This window comes from Salvelinus alpinus, chromosome 1 (assembly GCF_045679555.1).
Source record: "Salvelinus alpinus chromosome 1, SLU_Salpinus.1, whole genome shotgun sequence".
NCBI classification, from domain to species: domain Eukaryota; kingdom Metazoa; phylum Chordata; class Actinopteri; order Salmoniformes; family Salmonidae; genus Salvelinus; species Salvelinus alpinus.
Window position 1 is genome coordinate 112,834,852 of NC_092086.1, and position 18,147 is coordinate 112,852,998.

The 18,147-nt window shown below is 44.8% G+C and overlaps 1 protein-coding gene across 2 annotated transcripts in view; it reads left to right on the forward strand.

The window, feature by feature from the left end:
• LOC139539171 (phospholipid-transporting ATPase IC-like) overlaps positions 1-18,147 on the forward strand; it is a 55,982-nt gene that overhangs the window by 19,161 nt on the left and 18,674 nt on the right. For both annotated transcript variants that reach the window (XM_071342037.1, XM_071342027.1), the window contains exons 3-12: positions 773-870; positions 8,336-8,449; positions 9,701-9,799; positions 10,148-10,209; positions 11,297-11,369; positions 11,476-11,546; positions 12,387-12,469; positions 12,743-12,901; positions 13,240-13,328; positions 17,649-17,839. In XM_071342037.1, the coding sequence (XP_071198138.1) occupies positions 773-870; positions 8,336-8,449; positions 9,701-9,799; positions 10,148-10,209; positions 11,297-11,369; positions 11,476-11,546; positions 12,387-12,469; positions 12,743-12,901; positions 13,240-13,328; positions 17,649-17,839 (1,039 nt within the window). The remainder of the gene's footprint in view (positions 1-772; positions 871-8,335; positions 8,450-9,700; positions 9,800-10,147; positions 10,210-11,296; positions 11,370-11,475; positions 11,547-12,386; positions 12,470-12,742; positions 12,902-13,239; positions 13,329-17,648; positions 17,840-18,147) is intronic.

Here is an 18,147-nt window from a genome sequence, read left to right on the forward strand (position 1 = left end):
GTTTCCAGAGTCTGCCCTTCTGTTTCCAGAGTCTGCCCTTCTGTTTCCAGAGTCTGCCCTTCTGTTTCCAGAGTCTGCCCTTCTGTTTCCAGAGTCTGCCCTTCTGTTTCCAGAGTCTGCCCTTCTGTTTCCAGAGTCTGCCCTTCTGTTTCCAGAGTCTGCCCTTCTGTTTCCAGAGTCTGCCCTTCTGTTTCCAGAGTCTGCCCTTCTGTTTCCAGAGTCTGCCCTTCTGTTTCCAGAGTCTGCCCTTCTGTTTCCAGAGTCTGCCCTTCTGTTTCCAGAGTCTGCCCTTCTGTTTCCAGAGTCTGCCCTTCTGTTTCCAGAGTCTGCCCTTCTGTTTCCAGAGTCTGCCCTTCTGTTTCCAGAGTCTGCCCTTCTGTTTCCAGAGTCTGCCCTTCTGTTTCCAGAGTCTGCCCTTCTGTTTCCAGAGTCTGCCCTTCTGTTTCCAGAGTCTGCCCTTCTGTTTCCAGAGTCTGCCCTTCTGTTTCCAGAGTCTGCCCTTCTGTTTCCAGAGTCTGCCCTTCTGTTTCCAGAGTCTGCCCTTCTGTTTCCAGAGTCTGCCCTTCTGTTTCCAGAGTCTGCCCTTCTGTTTCCAGAGTCTGCCCTTCTCTTTCCAGAGTCTGCCCTTCTCTTTCCAGAGTCTGCCCTTCTCTTTCCAGAGTCTGCCCTTCTCTTTCCAGAGTCTGCCCTTCTGTTTCCAGAGTCTGCCCTTCTGTTTCCAGAGTCTGCCCTTCTGTTTCCAGAGTCTGACTGTCTGCCCTTCTGTTTCCAGAGTCTGGTTGGAGAGTCAAAGCGAACGACAGGGCCTTCTGTAACCTGCCAGAGTTTCAGAAAAAATACTTCTTGTGTCTCAAGAAGAGTAAATATGCAGTAAGTTCCCTCTCTCCCAGTTCCACCCAGGACTGCTGGTTCAAGCCTAGGTCTTGTTCGTTAGGCACCACACGAAGGCAATGGACAGAAACATGAAAGGTGTACCTGGACTTGTCCAATAAGAAACATACATGTTTTAGATTCCCCATTGTAAAAGGGTTTAAAACAGTTTATAGTTGCATGCCCTCATGAACACCAGCCTCATGAACACCAGCCTCATGAACACCAGCCTCATGAACACCAGCCTCATGAACACCAGCCTCATGAACACCAGCCTCATGAACACCAGCCTCATGAACACCAGCCTCATGAACACCACCCTCATGAACACCAGCCTCATGAACCCTCATGAACACCAGCCTCATGAACCCTCATGAACACCAGCCTCATAAACACCAGCCTCATGAACCCTCATGAACACCAGCCTCATGAACCCTCATGAACACCAGCCTCATAAACACCAGCCTCATAAACACCCGCCTCATGAACACCAGCCTCATGAACACCAGCCTCATGAACCCTCATGAACACCAGCCTCATGAACCCTCATGAACACCAGCCTCATAAACACCAGCCTCATGAACCCTCATGAACACCAGCCTCATGAACATCAGCCTCATGAACATCAGCCTCATGAACATCAGCCTCATGAACATCAGCCTCATGAACATCAGCCTCATGAACACCAGCCTCGTGAACACCAGAACACCAGCCTCGTGAACACCAGCCTCGTGAACACCAGCCTCGTGAACACCAGCCTCGTGAACACCAGCCTCGTGAACACCAGCCTCGTGAACCCTAATGAACACCAGCCTCATGAACCCTGGTGAACACTAGCCTCATGAACCCTGGTGAACACTAGCCTCATGAACCTTGGTGAACTCTAGCCTCATGAACCTTGGTGAACACTAGCCTCATGAACCTTGGTGAACACTAGCCTCATGAACCCTGGTGAACACTAGCCTCATGAACCTTGGTGAACACTAGCCTCATGAACCCTGGTGAACACTAGCCTCATGAACCTTGGTGAACTCCAGCCTCATGAACCCTGGTGAACACTAGCCTCATGAACCCTGGTGAACACTAGCCTCATGAACCCTGGTGAACACTAGCCTCATGAACCCTGGTGAACACTAGCCTCATGAACCCTAATGAACACCAGCCTCATGAACCCTGGTGAACACTAGCCTCATGAACCCTGGTGAACACTAGCCTCATGAACCCTGGTGAACACTAGCCTCATGAACCCTGGTGAACACTAGCCTCATGAACCTTGGTGAACACTAGCCTCATGAACCTTGGTGAACACTAGCCTCATGAACCCTGGTGAACACTAGCCTCATGAACCCTGGTGAACACTAGCCTCATGAACCCTGGTGAACACTAGCCTCATGAACCTTGGTGAACTCCAGCCTCATGAACCCTGGTGAACACTAGCCTCATGAACCCTGGTGAACACTAGCCTCATGAACCCTGGTGAACACTAGCCTCATGAACCTTGGTGTACACTAGCCTCATGAACCTTGGTGAACACTAGCCTCATGAACCTTGGTGAACACTAGCCTCATGAACCCTAATGAACACTAGCCTCATGAACCCTGGTGAACACCAGCCTCATGAACCTTGGTGAACACTAGCCTCATGAACCCTGGTGAACACTAGCCTCATGAACCTTGGTGAACTCCAGCCTCATGAACCCTGGTGAACACTAGCCTCATGAACCCTGGTGAACACTAGCCTCATGAACCCTGGTGAACACTAGCCTCATGAACCTTGGTGAACACTAGCCTCATGAACCTTGGTGAACACTAGCCTCATGAACCTTGGTGAACACTAGCCTCATGAACCCTAATGAACACTAGTCTCATGAACCCTAATGAACACTAGCCTCATGAACCTTGGTGAACACTAGCCTCATGAACCTTGGTGAACACTAGCCTCATGAACCTTGGTGAACACTAGCCTCATGAACCTTGGTGAACACTAGCCTCATGAACCTTGGTGAACACTAGCCTCATGAACCTTGGTGAACACTAGCCTCATGAACCTTGGTGAACACTAGCCTCATGAACCTTGGTGAACACTAGCCTCATGAACCTTGGTGAACACTAGCCTCATGAACCTTGGTGAACACTAGCCTCATGAACCTTGGTGAACACTAGCCTCATGAACCTTGGTGAACACTAGCCTCATGAACCTTAATGAACACTAGCCTCATGAACCCTAATGAACACCAGCCTCGGACTGAGTAAAGCAAAATATTGACTAATGAAACAAGTATATATTTTTTAGGAGTTATGACAGTTGCTGGCAGGAGCGTGACAATAAAGGGAAAACACTGAGGTCAGTAGAAACCGATCGCTGTAATGTGCTTAGGAGGAGCACAGTGTCGTCCCTTAAACAAGCCCATATTTGAGTACGGTAGGAGATAAAAGGCCAGTGCTTTGTTGAGGTTTTATCCGTTTGGATTGCCTCATACGTACTTTCCAATGTTGTCATTGTTGACGTAGTAATAGATCCAGTGCATCATGGACAATAAGGAAGTATTTTATTTGATCAGTTTTTTTTCTGATTGTCCCTACTTCCTCCTTACTGTGCTGATGTGTCTGTCAGACTGGCCTGGACACTTTGATATTTTTATCCCAGAGTCTATGTATTTTATGGAGCTGTAATAATGCAGAGGTATTTACCAGTGACTGACAGGACTCCTGGTTAGTCTGTAGTTGGCTCTCTTTCCCATCTGTGGCCATAGAACTTCTTCTCTTTTGTGTTCATTTACTTGTTAGTCATCATTTAGAATAATCTCATGTTACCATGAGAGTGTCGATCATCAGAGAGTTAGCCTGAAATCAAGGCTACCATTATGAAAATGAGGTGATACGAATCTCATTCAGTTGTCTAAACAAACAAAAGGCTAGTTAGAATGCTAACTGCAGGCACATTTGGTGGCACAAAGTACAGATGTCAAACTATGACTAAGTCTTCTCTGACATCTGAAAATAGCTCAGCTTTTGTTTGCAGCTATTCATTTGTTTTTCCCCATGATTATGACACTGGAAATTCCTTGTACACACTCGCCTAAAAACCAACCTCCCTGTTTCTTCGGTTAATACTTCCTTAAAGGAACAGACAGAGCAGGTGTAAGGTGTTCTGTGTGTAACTAAATGTGCTGCTTTCCCTGGTTAAATACAGAGCAGAGAGTCTGGGCTAAAGCCACTACCTTTTTAAAGCACCACTCCTAAACCACACTCTTATCCATAATGGTACTTCACCTAGCTGCTGTTTTCCTTTTAAGACTACTCTTATAAAGTCACTGACCTTTACACTGGTGTCAAATCAAATCACATTTTATTTATCACATGCGGTGAATAAAACGGGTGTAGACTGTACTGTGAAATGCTTACTCACAAGCCATTAACCAACAATGCAATTCAAGAATAAGAAAATATTTACCAAGTAGGCTAAAATAAAAAGTAATTATAAAAAGTAACGCAATAACTATAACAGGGCTGTATACAGGGGGTACCGGTACCAAGTCAGTGTGCAGGGGTACAGGCTAGTTGAGGTAATCCGTACATGTAGGTGGGGGTGAAGTGACTATGCATAGGTAACAAACAAACATTGAGTAGCAGCAGTGTACAGGAGGGGGGGGGGGGGTCAATGTAAATTGTCTGGTGGTGATTTTTATGAACTGTAGAGCAGGCTAATGGCTTGGGGGTAAAGGCTCTTGAGGAGCCGTTTGGTCCTAGACTTGGCGCTCCGGTACCGCTTGCCGTGCGGTAGCAGAGAAAACATTCTATAACTTGGGTGACTGGAGTCTCTGACAATTTTATGGGCTTTACTCTGACACCGCCTATTATATAGGTCCTGGATGGCAGGAAGCTTGGCCGTTCGCACTACCCTTTGCAGCTCCTTACGGTCAGATGCCGAGCAGTTGCCATACCAGGCGGTTATGCAACCGGTCAGGATGCTCTCGATGGTGCAGCTGTAGAACCTTTTGAGGATCTGAGGACCCATGTCAAATCTTTTCAGTCTCCTGAGGGGGAATAGGTTTTGTCGTGGCCTCTTCATGACTGTCTTGGTATGTTTGGACTATGATAGTTCGTTGGTGATGTGGACACCAAGGAACTTGAAACTCTCGACCCGCTCCACTACAGCCCCGTCGATGTTAATGGGGGCCTGTTCAGCCCGCCTTTTCCTGTAGTCCACGATCAGCTCCTTTGTCTTGCTCACATTGAGGGAGAGGTTGTTGTCCTGGCACCACACTGCCAGTTCTCTGACCTCCTCCCTATAGGCCGTCTCATCGTTGTCGGTGATGAAGCCTACCACTTGTGTCGTCAGCAAACTTAATGATGGTATTGGAGTCGTGTTTGGCCACGCAGTCGTGGGTGAACAGGGAATACAGGAGGGGACTGAGTACACACCCCTGAGGGGTCCCAGTGTTGAGGATCAGCGTGGCGGATATGTTGTTACCTACCCTTACCACCTGGGGGCAGCCCGTCAGGAAGTCCAGGATCAAGTTGCAGAGGGAGGTGTTTTAGTCCCAGGGTCCTTAGCTTAGTTATGAGTTTTGTGGGCAATATGGTGTTGAATGCTGAGCTTTGGTCAATGATGTGAGCCATAACCAGCCTTTCAAAGCACTTCATGGCTACCGACGAGTGCCACGGGGAGGTAATCATTTAGGCAGGTTACCTTCGCTTCCTTGGGCACAGGGACTATGGTGGTCTGCTTGAAACATGTAGGTATTACAGACTCGGTCGGGGAGAGGTTGAAAATGTCAGTGAAGACACTTAGCCAGTTGGTCCGCGCATGCTTTGAGTACACGTCCTGGTAATCCGTCTGGCCCAGCGACTTTGTGAATGTTGACCTGTTTTAAAGGTCTTGCTCACATCGGCTACCAAGAGCGTTATCACACAGTCATCCAGAACAGCTGGTGCTCTCATGCATGCCTAGTGCTCTCGTGCATGCCTATGTATATGTAGGTAGAGTTATTAAAGTGACTATGAATAGATAATAACAGAGAGTAGCATCAGTGTAGAAGAGAGGGGGGGGGGGGCAATGCAAATAGTCTGGGTAGTCCTACTCTCGTCCTTTAGGTGTCCGTATGCTGCATCCCGAATGACACTATTACCTGTACTACTTTTGAGTCCTGGTCCAAAGTAGACCACTTTATAGGACGTACAGTTGAAGTCGGACGTTGACATACACTTAGGTTGGAGTCATTAAAACTCGTTTTTCAACCACTCCACAAATTTCTTGTTAATAAACTATAGTTTTGGCAAGTCGGTTAGGACATCTACTTTGTCCATGACACAAGTAATTTTCCCAACAATTGTTTACAGACAGATTATTTCACTTATAATTCACTGTATCACAATTCCAGAGGGTCAGACGTTTACATACACTAAGTTGACTGTGCCTTTAAACAGGTTGGAAAATTCCAGAAAATGATGTTATGGCTTTAAAGCTTCTGATAGGCTAATTGACATAATTTGAGTCAATTGGAGGTTTACCTGTGGATGTATTTCAAGTCCTACCTTCAAACTGAGTGCCTCTTTGCTTGACACCATGGGAAAATGAAAAGAAATCTGCCCAAAAATATTTAGACCTCCACAAGTAACCTAGTGGTTAGAGCATTGTACTAGTAACTAAAAGGTTGCATGATCGAATCCCCGAGCTGACAAGGTACAACTCTGTCATTCTGCCCCTGAACAAGGCAGTTAACCCACTGTTCCTAGGCTGTCATTAAAAATAAGAATTTGTTCTTAACTGACTTGCCTAGTTAAATAAAGGTAAAATAAAAGTCTGGTTCATCCTTGGGAGCCATTTCCAAACGCCTGAAGGTACCACGTTCATCTGTACAAACAATAGTACGCAAGTATAAACACCATGGGACCACATAGCCATCATACCGCTCAGGAAGGAGACGCGTTCTGTCTCCTAGAGATGAACGTACTTTGGTGCGAAAAGTGCAAATCAATCCCAGAACAACAGCAAAGGACCTTGTGAAGATTCTGGAGGAAACGGGTACAAAAGTATCTATATCCACAGTAAAATGAGTCCTATATCGACATAACCTGAAAGGCCGCTCAGCAAGGAAGAAGCCACTGCTCCAAAACCGCCATAAAAAAGCCAGACTACGGTTTGCAACTGCGCATGGGGACCAAGATTGTACTTTTTGGAGAAATGTGTCTGGTCTGATGAAACACAAATAGAACTGTTTGGCCATAATGACCATTGTTATGTTTGGAGGAAAAAGGGGGAGGCTTGCAAGCCGAAGAACACCATCCCAACCATGAAGCACGGGGGTGACAGCATCATGTTGTGGGGGTGCTTTGCTGCAGGAGGGACTGGTGCACTTCACAAAATAGATGGCAACATGAGGATGGAAAATTATGTGGATATATTGAAGCAACATCTCAAGACATCAGTCGGGAAGTTAAAGCTTGGTTGCTAATGGGTCTTTCAAATGGACAGTGACCCCAAGCATACTTCCAAAGTTGTGGCAAAATGGCTTAATTTAAGGACAACAAAGTCAAGGTATTGGAGTGGCCGTCACAAAGCCCTGACCTCAATCCTATAGAAAATTTGTGGGCAGAACTGAAAAAGCGTGTGCGAGCAAGGAGGCCTACAAACCTGACTCAGTTACACCAGCTCTGTCAGGAGGAATGGGCCAAAATTCACCCAACTTATTGTGGGAAGCTTGTGGAAGGCTACCTGAAACGTTTGACCCAAGTTAAACAATTTAAAGGCAATGCTACCAAATACTAATTGAGTGTATGTAAACTTCTGACCCACTGGGAATGTGATGAAAGAAATAAGAGCTGAAATAAATCATTCTCTCTACTATCATTCTGACATTTGACATTCTTAAAATAAATTGGTAATCCTAATTTACCTAAAACAGGACATTTTTACTTGGATTATATGTCAGGAATTGTGAAACTGAGTTGAAATGTATTTGGCTAAGGTGTAAGTAAACTTCCGACTTCAACTGTAGGTTGTCATTTGGGACTGGGGTGAAACAGATAGGGTTTATGCAAATTAGCACGGAAAGTTCCACCTAGTGTGACAGAGGGAGAGAGAGAACTGTTCCACAGCGGACCAAAATGAGAGAATAGCCCCCCCACACACACACGGATAATGTGTTCTAGCAACTGCTAGGGGAATTCACACTCAACTAGGAACCAAAGGACCTTCTGATGAAGTCGTACTTCCCTAAAGTCTCCCTACTGTTAATGGCCATAATAGTCTCTAAACCAGTCTGTATCCGTAAAGCCCAGTTGTGTCTTCCCAGAAACCTTTGTAAAAGCAGTGTTTTGTATTTTTAGGAGCCTCACATCCTCTGTATGGATATTAAATTGGAGGATTTCTCTCTGTGTCATTTTAACCATGTTTACGTACCTGTCCTTATTTCTTCACTTCACCGTCTTACCAAATGTACTGTTGTTTCTTTGTGCCCTAGGGGAATGGAATCAAGACGTACAAATATAACGCCTTGACGTTCATCCCACTGAATCTGTTCGAGCAGTTCAAACGAGCTGCCAACCTGTACTTTCTGGCCCTGCTCATCTTACAGGTAAGTCTGCCGGAGACAGCTGTGTTACATCCAACTTTCAATACTAACGGATTATAAGACTCTTCAGTGGTAGACCACTGAGGTTCCACTTGTAGCAGTCTCCCTGTCAGACATTATGCTACAGTACGGAAGGAATCAAATCAATACAATTTTGTCACGGGCTTCGTAAAGAACAGGTGTCGACTAACAGTGAAATGCTTACTTACGGGCCCTTTTTCAACAATGCCAAAGTTAATGATGAAATAATAACAAATAGAAATGGTGACACGAGGAATAAATACAATGAATAACAATAGTGAGTAAAAATTTGATATTTATACAGGAAGTAACAGTACCGAGTCGATGTGCAGGGGTACGAGGTAATTGAGGTAGATATAGGTAAGGATAAATTGACTAGGCAACAGGATGGATGATGATAAACAGTAGCAGCAGCGTATGTGGTGAGTGGGAAAGTGAGTGTGTGTGTGTGGTGGGTTTTAAATATACTTAAGTATCAAATGTAAATGTAATTGCTAAAATATGATTTATACTTCTGATACTTAAGTATATCACATTCCTTATTAAACAAACCAGACGGCACCATTTTATTTTTATTTATTTACAGACAGACAAGGGTACACTCCAACACTCAGACATAATTTACAAACAACGCTTGTGTATTTAGTGAGTCCTCCAGATCAGAGGCAGTAGGGATGACCAGGGATGTTCTCTGTTTAGTGAGTCCTCCAGATCAGAGGCAGTGGGGATGACCAGGGATGTTCTCTGTTTAGTGAGCCACCGACCCAGGGGATTGGATGTGCTGAGAGCCCGGTACATACATACTTATAATACAGGACCCTGGCCTGAGCAGTAGTGAAGTGTTATTATACAGGACCCTTGCCTGGGCAGTAGTGAAGTGTTATTAAACAGGACCCTGGCCTGAGCAGGGAGAAAGTGTTATTATACAGGACCCTGGATGAAGTGTTATAATACAGGACCCTGGCCTGAGCAGGAATGAAGTGTTATAATACAGGACCCTGGCCTGAGCAGGAATGAAGTGTTAAATAACAGGACCCTGGTCTTGTTGGTCAACAGAAACCGCAGATCAATAAAATATGAAGCATTATAATTAATATATATTACATTATTACATTACAATAATACATTATTATTCACCAGATTATTCCTGCAGTCAACACGCTGCTTTGAAACTTTCTAACATGTTGGATAAAGGAATAGATTGTGATATTAATGCACATTATTATTCACCAGATTATTCCTGAGATCACCACGTTGCCTTGGTACACCACCTTAGTGCCTTTAGTTCTGGTGCTGGGAATCACAGCCATCAAAGACCTGGTGGACGATCTGGTGAGTGACTCCAACCTCCTCCTCGCTGGCTGCATCTCAATTCTCCACCCTTCTCCCAAAGTATGCATTTGTTAACACTCCCCATCGTGGATTTAAAAACATAGGATTGGTGTAAAGCATTTCAAGTATACAAGGAAATGAGTGGAAAATCGGGACATTTGCCGCTGCCCAGACTCTGTTAACTTCATCCAATCATGTCGTCCTACAGATGAGAGACGGACCAAGAAAGAGGCCTCCTTTTCATTGATAGCATATGCAGTGTACTCCATTTATGAAGAGAACATTGTGGTCCATTTTTTAATCTAGTGCTGAACCCCTGCCTGGTGTCTTCCCTTTCCTCCCCAACAGGCCCGCCACAGGATGGACAACGAGATCAATAACAGGAAGTGTGAAGTTCTCATGGATGGCAGGTAATGACTAGGAACCATAGAGAATCACTCCTTCGATATAACTAGTTTTGTCATTGGCAGCTCCATTGAAAGTTTACACCATTTTAAAGTAGTCAACTGGGTGGGACTTGCAGTGTTTTTAAGGAAGGATCACAAAGTTACATCCAGGTCATCAGGAGGGATCAGCCAATTAAATATGCTTGTGAGCAAACATTCCATAACTGCAGATGGCAGTAAATCGCCATCCTTAGCTTTATACCTGTTCAAACAACACACTCCAGGTGGCAGTATGCATCCTTTCAGTTTGTTTACCAACTCATACAAGTAGTAGTAGAAGAAGAAGAAAAATGGACTACTTCAAAATGGAGATGTCCTCGATGGCACTGCCCCGTGCTCTCACAGACTCCATAATGGCACAGATTAAATCAAATCAAAGTATATTTGTCACGTGCGCCGAATACAACAGGTGTAGTAGACCTTACAGTGAAATGCTTACTTACAGGCTCTAACCAATAGTGCAAAAAAGGTATTAGGTGAACAATAGGTAAGTAAAGAAATAAAACAACAGACAGTAAAAAGACAGGCTATATACAGTAGCGAGGCTATAAAAGTAGCAAGGCTACATAAAGACACCGGTTAGTCAGGCTGATTGAGGTAGTATGTACATGAATGTATAGTTAAAGTGACTATGTATATGTGATGAACAGACAGTAGCAGCAGCGTAAAAGAGGGGTTGGGGGGACACGCACACAATGCAAAAAGTACGGGTAGCCATCTGATTACCTGTTCAGGAGTCTTATGGCTTGAGGGTAAAAACTGTTGAGAAGCCTTTTTGTCCTTTACTTGGCACTCCGGTACCGCTTGCCATGCGGTAGTACAGAGAACAGTTGTATATCTAGGTCTATGGTATGAATGTATATTACCCAATACTGTTATAGATTCTCTCTGTGGGTGTGGAGCTCCATGATGCAGCAGCATACCGTTTTATAATATCTGAAATAGTTTTTGTTGTTATTGTCTGTGTTGTGCATCAAGACAAATGTCATGTTTTGAACATGACTTATAAAGAATCTGAGTAGCTGACTGTAACAAACTATTTCCAAACCAGGTTTCAAGTGTCGAAGTGGATGAATATACATGTCGGTGATGTGGTTCGTCTGAAGAAAAATGATCACATCCCGGTAATGTCATATATTTGTTCTCTGACTAAAAACCCAACCAGCCATTTTTTTTATAATTCAGTTACAATATTTTGATTTGGTTATTTGCTTTTTTGTTTTCATTTAGGCTGACATTCTGTTGTTGTCCAGTTCAAATCCCAACAGTCTTTGTTATGTTGAAACAGCCGAGCTCGATGGGTAAGATGTTCGCCAATGAACGTTCAATTATGGGCTTGTCCCAAATGGCTCCCTATGTAGTGCACTACTTTAGACCAGAGCCCTATGGAACCCTAGACCAGAGCCCTATGGAACCCTATTCACGATGTAGTGCACTACATTTGACCAGAGCCCCTATAGAACCCTATTCCCTATGTAGTGCACTACTTTTGACCAGAACCCTATAGAACCCTATTCCCTATATAGTGTACTACTTTAGACCAGAGCCCTATAGAACCCTATTGCCAATGTAGTGCACTACATTTGACCAGAGCCCCTATAGAACCCTATTTCCTATGTAGTGCACTACTTTAGACCAGAGCCCTATGGGCCATGGTCAAACGTAGTGCACTATCCTGTATAGAGAATACAGTGCCATTTGGGATGCAGACCATGTCTTAAAACCTTTTTTTTATGTGTGATTTTATAATTTAATATTGCATTTGTCAATAACTACCCCTTGATAACATGATAAAATTACATTGACAGAACGTGCTTTTGTGTAAACGTACACATTTAGAGGCGAAGTGAGATAAAAAAGGGTTTGCTGAGACTTGTTATCATCAGTCTCATTCAGCCTGTAGATTAGATTGAAAACTCATTGGTCAAACAACACTATCAGAAGCCCAGCATGTTTCAGTTAATTCAAAGTTCAGGTTATTGTCCTTGTGTTCAATGTACAGATGTTCCCTTTTATTTATTTATATACGTATGTATATGTATGTATATATATGTGTGTGTGTGTGTGTGTATATATATATATTTTGAATTTGTCCCCAAATGAGTCTACTGAAATATCAACGTACATTTATTGTTTGGCAGGGAAACCAACCTGAAGTTTAAAATGGGTCTGAAAGTGACAGACGAGAGACTGCAGGAGGAGCAACAGCTGGCACAGTTTGATGGTAACATACTGCTCTACTGTCCGTCTTAACAGATGGACGTTAGATACTGTACATTTATTTAGATATGTGTGGTGGGTCTTAAGAGGAAGGCACTAACTGTACATCGCTCTGGAGAAGAGCATCTGCAAATGACCAAAATGGTATATAAAATGTGTGTATTTTGGAGAGGGAGAGAGAATCCCCATACAGCCGTGATAGTGTGTGGTCACTGTTCCCTTGTTTCCTCATACAGACGTGATAGTGTGTGGTCACTTCCCTTGTTTCCTCATACAGCCATGATAGTGTGTGAGGAGCCTAACAACCGTCTAGATAAGTTCACGGGGACCATGCGTTGGAGAAAAGACCGATTCCCTCTGGATCTGGACAATATGATGCTGAGAGGATGCAGGATCAGAAACACTGACGAGTGTCACGGACTGGTCATCTTCGCAGGTAAATACCTTGCACAACCTTTCAGAACCAATGGATATACTCACTCATTCTCTCACTCACTCATTCTCACTCACTCATTCTCACTCACTCATACTCACTCACTCACTCACTCATTCTCTCACTCACTGTTAGTCCACACCGGTTGGTTACAAAGCATGTGATGAATAACACATGATTTGACACACCCACAGACCTTTTCAGGTAAATACCTGACACACTTTCATGATCAATATACAGACATACCAACAACATGGACATGCAGTCATGTAAATATGTCGTCTTGGACTTAATCTCATCCAAACCCCTTACTCATCTGTTTGTTTGCTGTTTTGATGTAGGCGCTGACACTAAAATCATGAGGAATGGGGGCAAGACCAGATTCAAGAGGACTAAAATCGATGAATTGATGAACTACATGGTGTACACTGTAAGTGGTATTACCTTTCAAGTCATTCACTACACCTCGCAAAATATTTCACCCTTTATTAAATGGAGTCTCTTATTAACAGCCATTTACATCAGAGCGTGACATATGTTGAACAAGAGATCTCGATTTATTGTTTTTGTAAAGTTGTGACAGTGTTTGCTCTCAAAGTTTGGTTGATATACTTTTTGATTTTGGCACGTGTGACACGGTTAACCTCAGTTGCTGTGACTGCTACTATCTGTCCCGGGATCCTGCCAGACCAAAAAAGACAGAAGTTGTTTGCTGGATCTAGCTACCATCCTAGCTGGTAGCTATCAGTATAAAGCTAGCAGGGTTTTCCATTTTGGCTGGGACTGCGGAGGTGTCCCACGCTAATTGTGGCTGTATTCCCTGCTGCCTGTTGCTTTCCCCCCCCTGTAATCTGACCTGGTTGGAACAGCGTTGTGTAGCTACCATGGTTAGCCGATGCTGCTACCAACAGTACGAGCAACAAGACACTGCTTTTGTGCTTACCGCTGTGAGATGATTTAAACGAGGACACATACTGTATTTCTGCTTTTCTGATTTTGACATTTGTGTAGGCTATTTTTGTTCACTTAGTTCAGAATTCCCTGTAAGGAGAGAGACCTAGATAGTTTGTGTGTATGCATTGATATGTAGGCTACATGTGCCTTTAAACAAATAATGTATGTAGTTCTGTCTTTGAGCTGTTCTTGTCTATTGATGTTCTGTATTATGTCATTCTGTTGTGTGTTTTGTGTGGACCCCAGGAAGAGTAGCTGCTGCTTTTGCAACCGCTAATGGGGATCCTAATAAAATACCAAGACACTGAAGACCAGCTAGCCTAGCTAGTCGGCAGTCTCAAATGGCGGTCGCTATTGAACATTTTCAACGCTGCAGGAGCTGTTTATTTTTGCTCTATTCTGGGACAATGTGGACCGCCCAGCCTTTCAATGTAGCAATGTGGCTACTCTTAGCAAACAAGTAGCAAATTTACCAAAGCTCCCAGGGGGGAATCCTCCTCAAGCTCCTGGGGTGGGGAATCCTCCTCAAGCTCCCGGGGGGGGGAATCCTCCTCAAGCTCCCGGGGGGGGAATCCTCCTCAAGCTCCCGGGGGGGGGAATCCTCCTCAAGCTCCCGGGGGGGGGAATCCTCCTCAAGCTCCCGGGGGGGGGAATCCTCCTCAAGCTCCCGGGGGGGGGAATCCTCCTCAAGCTCCCGGGGGGGATATCCTCCTCAAGCTCCCGGGAGGGGGGAATCCTCCTCAAGCTCCCGGGGGGAATCCACGCCCGCCTACTTTTTCATCTACTCCAGTAGCTGGGCGCCACTCTGGCCTGGTGGAAGTGTCGCCGCGTTGGCTCTCCACAGCCAACTGGCCGGTGCTTTGGCAGGGATCCCTCTCCGAAGGTTTTTCCCTCTTCCCTGGAGAAGACTAGTCTTCCCTGGAGAATGGGCTTCCATCGTACGGACTGTATGCTGCTTCTAGATGACTAGGTTGGATGTTGTTGTTCTTGATCCTATCAACCAGCCATGGAGTTATGTCACTTGCCGTGTAAGTCGAAAGCAGCGGCATCTGGTAATGGGGGGCCTCCTTGGCGATGGGAAGCCCGGACTGGACACAGACTTTAAACAGCTCTATGGTGAGAAACATCTCGGTTCCTGGGGCAAAACTCCTGTGCTGTCCTGGAGAACGAGTACAGAACATTAAGACTGCTTCCTACCGTTCTACGATGGATGCCTGGGGCTAACGCTGTCGTAGTCCATGTGGGGTCAAATTACATTGTGAGGGCTAGCTCGGAACTGCTGAAAAATAGATTTTAAAGACCTGATTCTAGTTCTGAAAGATTCCAAATAGCGGCTGATTATTTCAGGCCCGGTACCAATGCAGGCTACTGGCATTGCACATATGGCAAAAAGGGTACTGTAGCTCTGTTGGCATAACTTTTATAATTAACTTTGACACCTTCTGGAAACAAAAGATGGTCTACAAGAATGACGGAGTCCGTCCAAATCATCTTGGCTCCTGGACTCTATCCACAGATTTCAAGGCTGCGTTGAGACAATGACTTATCAATGACCCAAGCCTTGCTCAGATAATCACTATTATGATGTCTCTGAGTTTGTCGTAGTGCTGCAGAAAATGTACATTGTCCCAGGAGTTTTGGAAGTCATAGTGTATGTTTTTTTTATTTAACTAGGCATGACAGTTAAGAACAAATTCTTATTTTCAATGACGGCCTAGGAACAGTGGGATAACTGCCTTGTTCAGGGGCAGAACAACAGATTTGTACCTTGTCAGCTCGGGGATTCGATCTTGACACCTCTCGGTTACTAGTCCAACGCTCTAACCACTAGGCTACGCTGTATGCACTTACACAAATGAATGATGATTGGCTGAGAGAAATTGATAATAAAAAGATTGGTGGCTGTTTTGTTAGCTTTTATTGCGGCTTTTGACATTATCATAGTCTGCTGCTGGAAAAAACCTATATGTTATGACTTTACAGTGCCTGCTATATTATGAAGAGTTACCTGTCTAACACAGAGGGTAATCTCCAACATAATCCAGAATCAGGAATTCCCCAGGGCAGCTGTCTAATGACCTAACCCACTGGCTCTGAGTAAAGCCTGTGTTTCTATGTATGTGTACGACTCAACACTATAAACGTCAGCTACCACAGCAATCACTCTAACACTTAACAATGAGCCGCAGTCAGTTTTTAGAGTGTGTGGCAAGAAATCAATTAAGTCCTAAATATTTTCTAAAACTAAAAGCATTTTATTTGGAGCAAATCATTCACTAAAACTCAACAAAGTCTTGACATGAATGATGTGGAAATTGAGCTAGTTGAGGAGACTAAACTGCTTGGAGTAACCCTGGATTGTAAACTGTTACGGTCAAACCCAGTGGAGGCTTCTGAGGGGAGGACGGCTCATAATAATGTCCAGAACAGAGCAAATGGAATGGCATCAAACACCTGGAAACCATGGAAACCGTGTGTTTGATGTATTTAATACCATTCCATTCATTCCGCTCCAGCCTTTACCACAAGGCCATCCTCCCCAAAAGCAACATGGGGAGGACGGGGAGAGTTCTTGTCTCATCACTGCAACTCCCCAACGGGCTCAGGTGAGGCGAAAAGACGAGTCATGCTGAAACATGACCACCCAAGCCACACTTCTAAACACCCGCTCGCTTAAGCCGGAAGCCAGCACCGTTCACCTGACGACCAAAGTCAGCCTGCAGGCGCCCGACCCGCCACAAGGAGTCGCTAGTGCACAATGAGCCAAGGACCCCCCCCCCCCCTGGGGTAAGCAGTCAACCGGCCGTGACTCCTGGTCACGGCCGGTTGTGACACAGCCTGGGATCGAACCCCAGGCTGCAGTGAGGCTGCAACACTGCGATGCAGTGGAGGTGGCTGTTCTGCCTTAACGACAATCTTAACAAGGCGGGTCCTACAGGCCCTAGTTTTTTTGCACCTGGACTACTCCCCAGTTGTGTGGTCAGGTGCCACAAAGAGGGACTTTGGAAAATTACAACTGGCCCAGAACACGTAGAGCTAACATTTGATCATGCCATTTTCTTACGGATCAACGTGGAGGAGAGATCGACTTCATCACTACTTGGTTTTTGTATGAGTGTTTGACATGTTGAATGCACCGAGGTGTCTGTTTTTGAACTACTAGCACACAGCTCAGACACAAGACATGCCACCAGAGGTTTCTTCACAGTCCCCAAGTCCAGAACAGACTGTGGGAGGCGCACAGTACTACATAGAGCCATGACTACATGGAACTCTATTCCACATCAGGTAACTGATGCAAGCAGTAGAATCAGATTTTTTAAAAACAGATAAAAATACACCTTATGGAACAGCGAGGACTGTGAAGACACACACACAGGTATACGCACAGACAACATACACACTATAGACAAATACACCTGGATTGTGTTGTAGCGTAGTGGCCTGAGGGCGCACACTTAATGCATTGTGAAATCTGTTGTAAAATGTATTTTAATGTCTTTAGAAATTACTGGACCCCAGGAAGAGTTGCTGCTGCCTTGGCAGGAACTAATGGGGGTCCATAATAAACCCCAGGAAGAGTAGCTGCTGCCTTGGCAGGAACTAATGGGGGTCCATAATAAACCCCAGGAAGAGTAGCTGCTGCCTTGGCAGGAACTAATGGGGGTCCATAATAAATACAAATACAAGCTTGAGATGAGATGAAGGCTCGTGAAAACAGAGATGCAGTTTTAAGAAAGTATGGAAACCTATTGAAAAACTGATTTAAATTTCTTCTCCCTCTTCTCCTCTCCAGATCTTTGTAATCCTGGTCCTGTTGTGTGCTGGCCTGGCCATCGGAAACACCTTCTGGTATGAGGAAGTAGGTAGCAAGGCCTGGTATCTGAATGACGGTAAAAACCAGACTGCTTCTTACAGAGGTTTCCTCAGCTTCTGGGGGTACATCATCGTGCTCAACACCATGGTTCCCATCTCCCTCTACGTCAGGTGAGTATAGAAATAGAATCACAGACTCATTTTACTTGAATGGGGTACCCGTTCTAATAATTATATTTCCCTGGGCGAGTCACTCTCAAACACAGGCAAGGGTTGTGTTCAGTAAGGCACACCGTAGCAAATCTGTGTTTTTATGGGAAAGTTTGTGTAGAACTTCCCTGTTTTTATTCTGTTTCAAAACGTTTTCTACCTATTGCGCACGACCAAGCTCTTTTGTACCGTCTACCATCTGCTTTTAGAGGGCTTTATTTAGTCAAAGACTCTGAACTGTCATATTATCTCCTAGTCCCTAGTATCCT